Source organism: Pteropus vampyrus, unplaced genomic scaffold, assembly GCF_000151845.1.
Source record: "Pteropus vampyrus isolate Shadow unplaced genomic scaffold, Pvam_2.0 Scaffold320, whole genome shotgun sequence".
Lineage (NCBI taxonomy): Eukaryota > Metazoa > Chordata > Mammalia > Chiroptera > Pteropodidae > Pteropus > Pteropus vampyrus.
The window spans coordinates 414,762-426,043 of NW_011889101.1; the positions used below are offsets into that span (position 1 = coordinate 414,762).

Sequence of the window (11,282 nt, forward strand, 5' to 3'; positions counted from 1 at the left end):
CCCCGTCGGCCGGCGCCCCCACCCGTCCCCCGCCTGCCGGCCGGGTCGTCAACCCCCTGGGATCCCCTCGTGCCGCCACGACCGAAACTTTCGCTGTCCTGCGTCCCTTGAACTAAAAAGTAACAACTCCTTCGTGGCTTTAACCACACCGAGGGCTTTCTTTAGTGGAGAAACACTTAAAATGGGTTTACTGGGCTGCTCGTGAGGTCAGGGTCTCCGTAAGGAAGCCCCTACCCTGTGGCCTTCCTTGCGACTTGGAAAAGGTCACTGCAGGCTCCTCCTTGGGCGCCTCGATGACCCTCCTTGACCTGTGGGGTGGGGACCCTGGCAGAGCCTCTTGTTGGCCGACATGAATTTACAGCTCTGACCACAGTACCGGTGCTTGCCCCTCCTCCCATCGCCCACCCACCCTTCCGAGCACCCGTGCATCATCCAGCCTCCCTCCCGTCAGCCCTCCCGCTGTGTTTCTAGGTGTCCTTCCAGATGTGCCATCTGCACAGTGGGTGGCACAGAAGTAGCAACGAAAGCCTCGAGTTTCATCTTATGCCCTTTTAGCAAAACCGTGGTAACGTGACGCCTTCTAGAATGGCCCAGCCCAGGTACCCTTCTCTGGAGCCCTGTAGGGCAGGAGGCCGCCCCGGTAGCCATTGCCTGCTTGAGTGTTCAGTTTGAGTTCTTTTCCTTTTTTCTTGGGTTTAAACTGCTTTGCCAAGGAATGTTCAGGTGGTTTTGCAATGGTTTCGCTCCACAGACTGCAGAGACCCTCTTTCTTCGCTGGTCAGGGAGCGTCTGGGGACGAGTAATGCGGGCCTCAGTGGCCTGAAGCTGGCTCTGCCTGCTTCCTGTGCAGTCTGGCTTACGCTGCCCCGCCCAGTGCTGGCCAGCCCGGCCGAGGGGGCGGGAAGTGGGGTGAGGCCAACTCCTGACCCAGGCCAGTGGACTGTCAGCAGCGAGGCGCAGTGCTGTGACTAGGAACAGTAGCAGAAACTCGCCCCCACGAGTCAGAGGCAAGCTTAGCTCTCCATTTCCAAAAGCTTATTGCCCCCAAAATAGGATCACCAGGAAGAGAGTCCCCCAGGTCACAACAGCGTGGGGGGAGGGGTGACGCTCCGGTCCAGGTACAGGGTACCCGCTGTGCTTCCTCCGCTGGTGGCCACTGCCGCACGCCCGGGACACAGGACCAAGTTCACTGCTTTTAAAATGAGCCAAGAAAAAAATTAAGTTTAATGTCTTATAAACGTCCTATGGACGACTGCTGTTTTCAAGTTTTGCCGTGTTTTATAATTCTGAGTCGAAATTCAGATTAAAAGTCCCTTACGACCTTTGCAGGTTTCATCTTGGAAAGAGGATGGGCAAGTGTCCCACCCTTGCTGTGCCAAAATGTCTGAGGGCAGCAGCAGGGCGGGGGCCACACCGCGACCCCAACCGGCCATTCTTGGCTTGGCGATGGCTCCGTCTCTCTCCAGTGGAGTAATTCTCAGCAGGTCTGGCGGTGTGACAAACTGAGTCTTTGTGTCGATTTGCCTTAAAAACTTGGGCTCACGGAAGTGCCTGGCAGTGGCTGAAGGTCATGGGTCAGGTCAGAGCTGAGCCTGTGCTAGCCCTACTGCTCGGAATCTGGGGACTCTACATTTCTCACCAGCCTCCCAGGATGGTTGGTCACGTGTGAGGGTTGGTGCGGCCAGCCAGGTCGCCTCCGGGTCCCCTCTGCCTTGGGTGTGCTCTGAGTGGGCGGGCACAGCGCCCTCTTGGCTCCACCCACCATGGAGAACTCGGTCCCTCTGTCCCTCCTCCATTTCTCTGTCTGGTCAGCGCTTGGTCTGGAGGAGGCCTAGGGCAGTGCCGCGGTTGGCAGAGGGTTTGGAGTGGAACAGTCAACCCTGGTGGTGGCATCTGAGCCTGTAACTTAGCCCGGCGGCGAGACCTTCAGCTGTTTGTGGAGCCCGTGGAGGTGGGTGGCGATACCTAATGCTTTTTATCAGGCTGTGCAGCTAGGACAGCCCCGGAGCAGGGGCTGTGAGCCCGGGTCCCAGTCACCTGGGCTTCCCGGAGAGGGCTCACCTGGGGGTCTGCATCCTCACCTCTGCCCCAGCACCGCGCGGATCCCTTCAGAGCCATAGTCCCAAGCACAGGTGTCAGGAGGGTGGCCCTGGGCTCCGCGAGCCATCCACCGCAACACGCGGGGCCCGGACAGCCGCACACGGGCACTTTCTCCTGTGGAGTGTGACAAAATAACACTCACTGAGGGTTTGGGACCTTCGAAGGGCGTAATTAGAGCGCCTGTGTCCTGGCGGGGTGGGTGAGGTGTGAGTGGACGGTAGCCGCCCCCATCGTCTTGGTTGTCCGTTTTGTTTGTCACTGAGGTTTCATTGAGGACAGCGAGCAGAACACATCGTGTGCGGGTCCCTGGGCTCTGGCCCCGCGGCGGTCGTCCTGGCCGGTTCCCTCCAGGCTACGCCGCTGCTGGCGCTGCGCGTAGCTCCGCCGGCCCCAGAAGCCCCCGGCGGCAGCTGCTGCGGCGCAGCGCGCCGGCTCTTCTGTTCTGCATGTCGCGTGGTTCGTCGCGTCGCCGTGTCTAGTGCTGGCGGCAGGGGTGGCTGAGCTGGGTTCCACCGTCAGATACACTAGCGTTCACCCACTTTCCGGGTGGGGAAACAGGTGGCCCCGGCGGGCGCGTGGGAAGGGAAAGCGGGGAGCGGGCGGGGTGCGTAGCAGCCTGTGTGCCGAGTGAGCGGCAGAGTTCGCCGCGCGCCAGAGCTGCCCCCGCCTCTGCCTGGCGGGCGCCCCGAGAAGCCCAGTGCCAGGCGCATCGGCGCAGCCGCTAGAACTCCCGGCCCCAGCACCCACCCGGGTGGTGGTGAGCGGCGCGGGTGCCGTGGACGAGCGAATGCGCCGCTGTGGGAAGTGACGGTGAACTTACTGCAGGACACCGACCACGTGCCGGGCGAGAAGGCAGAGCCTGCGATGGGCTCTCCACCCCGCAGGCGAGGGGGTGCCCAGAGAAGAGCTCAGGGAGCCCGCTGATGACCTCCCAGGTTAGGGCCACGGGCTCGCCCGGTATTCTCGGACGAGTCCCGGCCGCGGGGAGGCGCCACGGCCCACCATGGCTGCTCATTCGGGGCTGTTGCCCCTGGGAGCCCAACTCCCCCCCACCCCCGTGCTGGGCAGAGACGGGGCACAGGAGAGTAGGCGAGCTCCATTTGTCCTTATGTGTTACACACACCACGCCACACCCGTTACGCAACGTACACGTGTAATGCACCCAAACGTAAGTACTTAAATATATTGTATGTGCTGGGGGTGCTGGGCCCTTAAAGGGGGATGAGGAATGTGGGCGGCCAGCCAGAAGTGAGGCGACCACGTGACTGCTTGGGGAGCACATCGGGCTTTTTCTAGTGGGGCCACAGTTAGGGCCATCAGTTACTGATCAGGCCCGTGTTTGGGGCAGCTGTCGCAGGGAGGTGGTTGACTGCCGGGGCTGCCCCTCAGGGTGGGGGTCTGAGGCCTGCAGGCTGCCTACGGACCCCCAGGTGGGTGCTCGGCCCTTAGGGCAGCTCGTGCTGCCGGAGTGTGAGCGGGGTTTCTGGCCGGCCCACCTGCGGGGGCACCTGCCCATCCGCAGACCCCCGCTGCTCTCGAGGGCAAAGGCCTAATTGCGCTGTTCCGAGGAGTTTGGTTTGGACCTTGAATTAAATTCATTGTCAAGCAGACTTAGAATTTTATTTTGGTTGAAAATATTAGTAAAAACCAAAGAGGTGAAGTGACTCACCGCAGAGGAACCCTCGAAACTTAATCTTTTCCTCGACATACGGTACCTTTTAATATTTTGACATAATCTCATTTTAATTCTTGAATTACTTAGCAATTCTAAGCTAGCGAGTTTTAAATAAGTGATGGGGGGGGGCTGCGTAAAAGTTGAATTTGCAGCCAAGACAAAAAGCTTGAACCCTTTATTACCAGAAGTAATTGGAACATTCCTGTGTTCTGTGCTGGAATCTTTCATCCCTTCATAGAGGACTCTGCGAGTGGGTGTGTGCACGGTCAGGACTCAAGCGGTGGCCGCTCCAGGTGGTGTTGCCTAAGTCCTGCTTGCCGTTCTGGGGAAATTAGCCCTGTAGAGAATGAGCATGGTCTCTCCCTTCTTTAAACTTTATGTTTTGAAATTATAGATTCACAGGAAGTTGAAAAGAAACGTTTGGAGGTCACCTTTGCCTGGGTGGCCACGGCTGGTTCAGACGGCGCGTGCGCACAAGCTGGTTCTGTGCCCTCAGCACAGGCCTGGGCCTGGACCCACCGCCACAGCCCACGCAGAGCCACTCGCTGGCCTCGCCCACCTGTCTACGCCGCACGCGGGTCACGGCGGTGGGGGTCTGCGCAGCCTTTGAGAGTGGCTTTCCCATGCAGCGCAGTTCCCTTGGGGTCCATGATGGCACCGCAGCGTCACTGCTGGGGTTGCTGGGGGGTGCCCCATGCCTTAGCGACACGAGCAAGGGGCCTGTTTCTGTTTGGGGCTTGAGTGCCACTGTTATGAACATTTTGTACATGTTTTTGCCTGAACGTTGGTTTTCATTTTTTGGGATCAGTGCCCGAGATTCAACTTTATTTTTTACCGTCGTTAAATATAAATATACAGAAAGTGAGATCCGCTGTGTTGAAAAGCGACTCAGGATGGGACTGGGTGGGTAGCCTGTTCTCCCTTCGCTGCAGGACCCTCCGGGCCTCGGCAGCTGCCCCCGCCCCCGCCCCCACGCCGCCCTCAGGGAGCCCGCATCGCGCTGGCAGCTGGCGCCCGGAGCCGCAGGACTGGTATTTTTAAAAAAAGAAATCCAGTTTGCTCATTAGGAAGGTCCTAACCCTCTCTCTGAATAGCTCGCTTTATTTGGAATGAAAATGTTTAGCTGCTTTACAAATTCGAGAGGGAAGCTTAGTGCAGGGCGGCTTAGCTTGTCCGCGGAGGCGCCCAGTGGAGGCCCGAACGGCACTGCCAGGGCTTGCAGGTGAGGCGCCCCTCCCTCTCCCGTCTGGGCACCTGCGTCCACGACCCAGCGCCTGGTCCATCGGGGACACTGGGAGGATGTGGCTATGCGCACTTGTGCCCTGCTCACCGTGGCGGAGGTGGACGTCATCGTTCAGGGCACTGGGCACCTGGTACACAGGACCTCGAGGGGAACCCGCATCTGGCGTGTCCTCCCCCGCTGGCTCGGCCCCCCTCACGGGGCTGTGCGCAGAGCAAGGGACTCTGTCAGTGATGGCAGGGGGCGCGGAGGGACCGGCTGCCACGCCGAGGCCTGCGGGTGAGGGGCCTGGGAACCGGGTGCTCAGGTCAGCCTGCCACAGCTGCCCTCCGGAGAGGCTGGCTGGCTCTCCAGCCTCGCTCCTCAGAGGTGCACCCCTCCTGCTTTCAGCCCATTTTCCTTCCTGGTGGGACTGGAGCTGTGGTCGGAGGTGTGTGGTCTGCACCCCTCTCCATGCTACCCTGAGGCTGTGCCGAATCAGACACCAGGGTCACCCCCGCCTGCCCACCTGTCCCAGGGCCCCGTGTGTAGCCAGCCCTCCTCCCCATGTGACGGGGGACACTGGATGTGGGGCAGTGGCTGCCAGGGGCTCTGGCTTGTGCTAATCGGCGTCTCCCTGGGTCTCCGCAGGACACGATGTTTGCCCGGGGGCTGAAGAGGAAGGGCGCTGAGCGGGAGGAGGACGTGGAGGGCGTGCTGGCCGGCCTGCGAGCCGCGCCGGCCTACAGCCTGCAGCGGCAGTCGCTCCTGGACATGTCTCTGGTCAAGCTGCAGCTGTGCCACATGCTGGTCGAGCCCAACCTCTGCCGCTCGGTCCTCATAGCCAACACAGTGCGGCAGATCCAGGAGGAGATGACCCAGGATGGGACCTGGCGGCTGCCCGCGCCCCCGAGCACCGGGCGGGGGCCGCAGGACCGCCTCGTCTCCACAGAGATCCTGTGTCGGGCGGCCTGGGAGCAGGAGGGGGCGCACCCTGCTCCCAGCTTGGCCGATGGCCACACGCCAGGCCTGGCCTCCGCACTGGGCGTGGCGCCAGCCCCGGGGGGCGTGCAGAGCTGCATCTGGGAAGTGGACGGCCCTCGAGACGGCAGAGGGGGCTTTCCGAAGTCGCTGGGGCACATCTTTGAGACACTGGAGAGTAAAACCCCAAGCTCCGTGGAAGGGCTGTTTGCGGACGTGGACAGCTCCTACTACGACCTGGACGCGGTGCTGACCGGCATGGTGGCTGGCACGTCGAGCCATGGCGATGGGCTTGAGGCCTTGGCCTCTGTGGCTGCCCCATCCCCCAGCCCCAGCTGCAAGTCGGACCTGGGCGAGCTGGACCACGTGGTGGAGATTCTGGTGGAGACCTGAGCCGGCGATGCCTGCGGGACACGTCTCAGATCGTCTGTCAGGCCCGGACGCCCCAGAGCACATCTGACCACAGCGGCTTCTGCTTTGTTCGTGACTGCAGGAATGTCCCGGGAGATGTCCGGCCTGCCCGCTGTCGTCCCCGCCCCACCCCCGGGGGCTGGGCGGTTCCCTGCAGGCTGGTCATCCTGGGCCAGCCACCAGCTGCATCCAGCCTCATTTAACTTTACATAGGTGAATTTTTTAGAATTAAGTTTTATATGTTTTGGGCGATATTTTGGCTTAAGATATATTTTTTAAACTTTTTTATACTTTTATCTCTTTAGATTTTTTCAGCTATTTTCTTAAAAGTATATTTTTTCTATAAATATCTCTGCTGCTGATTAGAAATTTTTATAACCTGAACACTTGCAGTTGGTGTGTTCAATTTTTAAGGTTTAAGTAAGGAATTGTTTTTCATGAGCCTCGCGGCACCCCGAGTCAGCTGTGTACAGTACCGTACGGGGACACGTCCGTCGCTCCGAGCACCATGAGAGGTCACTGCCTGTTCCGTGTCCTGACCAGATCCGCTGTGGGAGCCGAGTCCGAGAATCACGGTAGATTTGGGAGGGTTTAATTTATGCCTATTTATGTGTAAACGGCGGTGGTGGCGGCGGTGGTGTCACCGTGCGCCTGGCTGCCGGCTGCCAGGTGGCTCGTCCGCGTGCCACGACGTGGGAATGTGCCATGCCTGTCCTGGGACCCAGTTGCATGTGCCATGCCTGTCCTGGGACGTGGGAATGTGCCATGCCTGTGCTGGGACCCAGTTTTAAGGTTAAATGTAAGTCTAGAACTAAATCGGGACACGTCATTATGGCCCCTTGATCGTGAGGGCGATGGTGGTGGGCTGGCAGGTGCCACCCGCGCCCGGCGACTCGCACGGGCCGAGATTGCCCACAGCTTCTAGATCTCTCCCTGGTTTACGAGCGGGGCTGTGCGTTCCCTGACTCTGCTGTTTCTGCCTTCCCCGGCCCTCAGCCGGACAGGCTGTTGTCGCTTGCGCACATGGCCATCCTTACCGGGACGCACACCTCACTTTATTAAAAGTTACTCAACAGGATGGAACCGTGTTCGCTGCCTGCCGTGTCCCATCCCAGAGGGCGGCCTTTCCCGTCGGTTCAGGCGCCTCCTGCAGGTGGAACCGGGTCACTCGGTGTGCTAAGTGGGCAGTGGGGCCACATTCTCCAAAGCACGCTCCCCTCCCGCAGGCTCGGACACGCCGGTGAGGTCAGGGTGGGGTGCAGCCCTCAGTACCCATGGGGCGCTTCCTTCAGCTTTGAAACTTCCTTCTTGTGGGAAATAAAGTGTATGTGTCTGAGAAGCAGTAAACCTGAAGCGGCATCTTGTTTCTTATAAAAGCGCCCTACTCTATCTTTTTAAAAGTGTTTGGTTTCAGCGTCTTCGCCTCTGACATAGAAACGTCCAGAGTGGCAGGGAGGTGGGCGGGCCTGCGGGTTGGGCAGGGCGGGGTGTGCCTCTGGCCTCAGCTGTGTCAGCGGGTTCCCTGGCTGGCTGATGATCCCCCAGGAAGGGACAGGCCGGTGGCCAGTGGCTGCCAATGGGTTTGACTGGCACTGTAGGACCCAGGCTCCCCAGGTCCCTGTGTGCACGTGGTCATGGGATTTTGTAAATGGCAAAAGGTGTGTTGGCCATGGTTGGCCAAGGCCACTGCCCGGCCATCATCCTCCTGTCCCTTGGCCTGGCTGGGTCGAGCTCAGCACGGTCCTGGGTCCTGGGGAAGGGCAGTCGGGTGTGAGTGCCGCAGTCACCACCGCGTGTTTCCACTTGCTTCCAAGAATGGCCGAGCTGCTGCCGGTTCTCCTTGGCCAGGAAGGACTTTGGGGTACGCCTGCCACCCACCATCCTGGCTCCTGGCACAGAGGCCAGGCTGGGCCCCTCGCTGCCTTAATCCTGGCTCCTGGCACAGAGGCCAGGCTGGGCCCCTCGCTGCCTTACTGGAGTGTGTGGAGGGAGGGGAAGCGGGGTTTAGGTGCATCGAGCCGACAGCTGGCTCGGGAAAGGACATTGCAGGGCATTCCCGCCCTGACAGTGGTGACAGCGCTCATCCAGCTTGGCCAGTGGCGAGTTGCTAAGTTGGGAGAAACTTCTGAACCATCAGCAATAAACATACATTGAATTATCTTTCTGGAGAGTAAGATTACGTTATCACAAGAGATGCAGGCAAAAGTATCGAGGTGTGTCGGGAATTAAAGTATTGTTATTTTCCTGGAGTTTGTGAAATTTATTGGTATTATTGCCTTTTTTAATTTTGTTTCTTTTCTCATTCTATGTCAATTTTCTCTTTGTGTCTGATTTCGTGCTGTGGCCTTGTATTTTTTTGGAAAAAGCCTTAGGTGTGTCCCCCACAGCCGGCTGCCCTGGGCGCCCACAGGGCGGCACCAGCACCACGGGATGCAGACCGGTTGCTCAGAGCTGGGAAGCTTGGATGGCGGCAGCAGGAGGCAGGGGCCAGTCTGGGGACGGCGGCAGCCTTGGGGCGCCTGGGCGGGTGTCTCGGCCCCAAAGCAGACAGACTTCTGTTCAGCATTTCCAGAACGTGGGTGAGCGGGCGCCCGCGGCTGACCCGCTGCCCATGGCGCTGCCTGCCCGGGCCGTGTGCCTGGGGTGCGTCGAGCCACCCCCCTCACCGCAGCTCTCGGCCTTCTGCTCCGAGCACTCGGTGGACATGAGCTGGGGGACGGTCCTTGGATCCTTGTGTCGGCTGAAAGTGTCCTCACGCACCACCACGCCCGGCCCTCTCCCTGCCAGCCCACCAGGGGATGACAGGACCACAGCCTTTCCATGGCTTCATTTAATTTCTCAGGTTTCTTTGTCCCCACAGCTCTCCCATGACTAAAAACCATGAGTTTGTAGCCAGTTAGGCTTGTTCTGGTCGGGGTGAGAGTGACCGCCTCTCACAGCTTGTATGTCTGAATCAGACGCGCCTGGTCTGTACTCACACGAGAGCAGGTTGTGTCTGGGTACAAAGCCCTCCGCAGCACAGTTGGAGCCAGACCTGAAGTCTGGGCCAGGGAGGGGGAGGCGCCGCGCCTTCCATGCCTTCCGCTGGGGGCTCGGGGCTGGGGGCTCGGGGCTCGGGGCTGGGTCCCTCCATTGACAAGCAGCAGGGAGGCGCGCAGATCTAGACTGGGCTCAGTGGGTGTGGGAGGTGTGGCTGCCAGCAAGGGGATCAGGGAGCTGCTGTGGGGCGGTCAGTGCCACCATCTCAGTTTGGACCTGGGTGGGGGGAGGCAGGACGCAGAATGTGGATTTTGGGTTGTCGAGTCTAACTTCAACCAAAGGCTGGGAAATGGCGCATCCCATCGGGCCTCTGGCGCCGGGCCCCAGGAGTCCGCAGTATGGTGAGGGAAGCGGCATGGTAGAAATGCAGTCCCCAATCCCACCTCCTTCCAGCTGAAGATGAAGTCAACACATTCCGAAATGTGCGGCTCAGAGCACCTGCGTTACCCCTTACGCGCGCAGCCTGGGGCTGGCAGCCCCGGCTGGGTGCCAAGTGACAGCTAGCATCCTCCTCCCTGTGGTAGGTGACCTCTGCCAGTTGCTGCATGTCCCACTGTGCCACCATTTGGGTCTGACACCAGGGTCACCAGAGCTGGCTTCCGAGGCCGCCCAGGCTGCGATGTGGCCTCAAGTGTGGCCTTGGTAGACAGTGATGGCTGGGACCGCACTGTATGTGCTGGGTGCTCCGCCAGCCTCAGGCCTCACCTGGGGCATGGGAAGGGGCTGCTAGCAAGGGCTGGCTGCAGTGACAGCCCCTCTGGCACCAGGCTCCACAGAGCAGATGAACCAGCAAGAACACAGGCTTATCCAGGCCATTTACTTAACAAAATTTTACAAAAGTCAGTGCTGATTGTGGACTCTGCCATCACAAGGGGGCCGCCTCAGCGACGACCAGGGGAAGCTCACCCTGAGGGTGCTAGAGGCCGCTGGTGGGGACCCAGAGGTGCCCCCTGGGCAGGGCGGTGTGGCAGCCAGGCCTGGGGCCCCTCAGAGGGCAGGCCAGGGCGCCACTCGGTGAGAACTGGCTCTGCCGAAGGCCCTCCGTCTGAGCTGGTCCAGTGCGCACAGCACGGGGGGCCCACAGAGGGTCCCGGGAACAACCTGGAATTTGGGAGACCCCTCACAAAACAGCTGTGGTCCCCGCCACCAAGCCAGCTGGTCAGCAGACGTGAAGTCTTTCAGATGCCAAGCTGTCCATCTCAGCAAACGTCACTGTGAAACAGCGCCCTGTGCAGGCTCCGCGGAATGAAGGCCTTGCTGGGCGCCGGGCTGCACCGCCCGTCCCCGTGGCTGCGTGTGATGAGGCCCCCCGGCCTGCTGCCTGGCGTCCCTGAGAGCTGGCGAGATGGGACACGCTCAGGCTCCAGCACTCACGGTGGGAGAGGTGCCCACCGGCCATAGGCCTCAGCACCCAGGCTCCGGGGTGTTTCTCGTCCCATGCGGTCTGACACAGCTGCCACCCCGCACGACCAGGGGCACACGGCGGGGCGGGCCGCGCTGTATACCCGCATGATTGTACCGCTCGGCCCAAGGCCAAGGCCAGCAGTGGGCCCCGTGTCTCAGGCGTGGGCACGTGAGCCTCAGACTGTGGTTCAGCCACCACCGCCCTCCCTACACTTGCCTGTGACCGACCACAGATGAGCACGTGACGGCCGCTGTGGACATTTGTCTTGCTGCTCTGAAATGGCTTCTGTTCTGCAGCTCTAGAAGTTTCTACTGCCCACCCTGTGCTGTTTCCCCAAAGCAGGTGGACGCACAGTGCTGGGCACCAAACTGCCCCTGCTGAGCCCCGGTCTCCGCCCCCTGCCGCCGGCCCAGCTCCAGATCAGGTCCTCGTCCCCTCCCAGCGGGCCACAC

At 60.5% G+C, this 11,282-nt stretch overlaps 1 protein-coding gene across 1 annotated transcript; it reads left to right on the forward strand.

Annotated features, from left to right (window-relative positions):
- Positions 1 to 7,053, forward strand: CDCA4 (cell division cycle associated 4). Its single transcript, XM_011377722.2, has one exon. It carries the CDS (start codon positions 5,652 to 5,654, stop codon positions 6,366 to 6,368), a length of 717 nt encoding a protein of 238 aa, XP_011376024.1. The 5' UTR covers positions 1 to 5,651; the 3' UTR covers positions 6,369 to 7,053.
- The last annotated feature ends 4,229 nt before the right edge of the window (positions 7,054 to 11,282 follow it).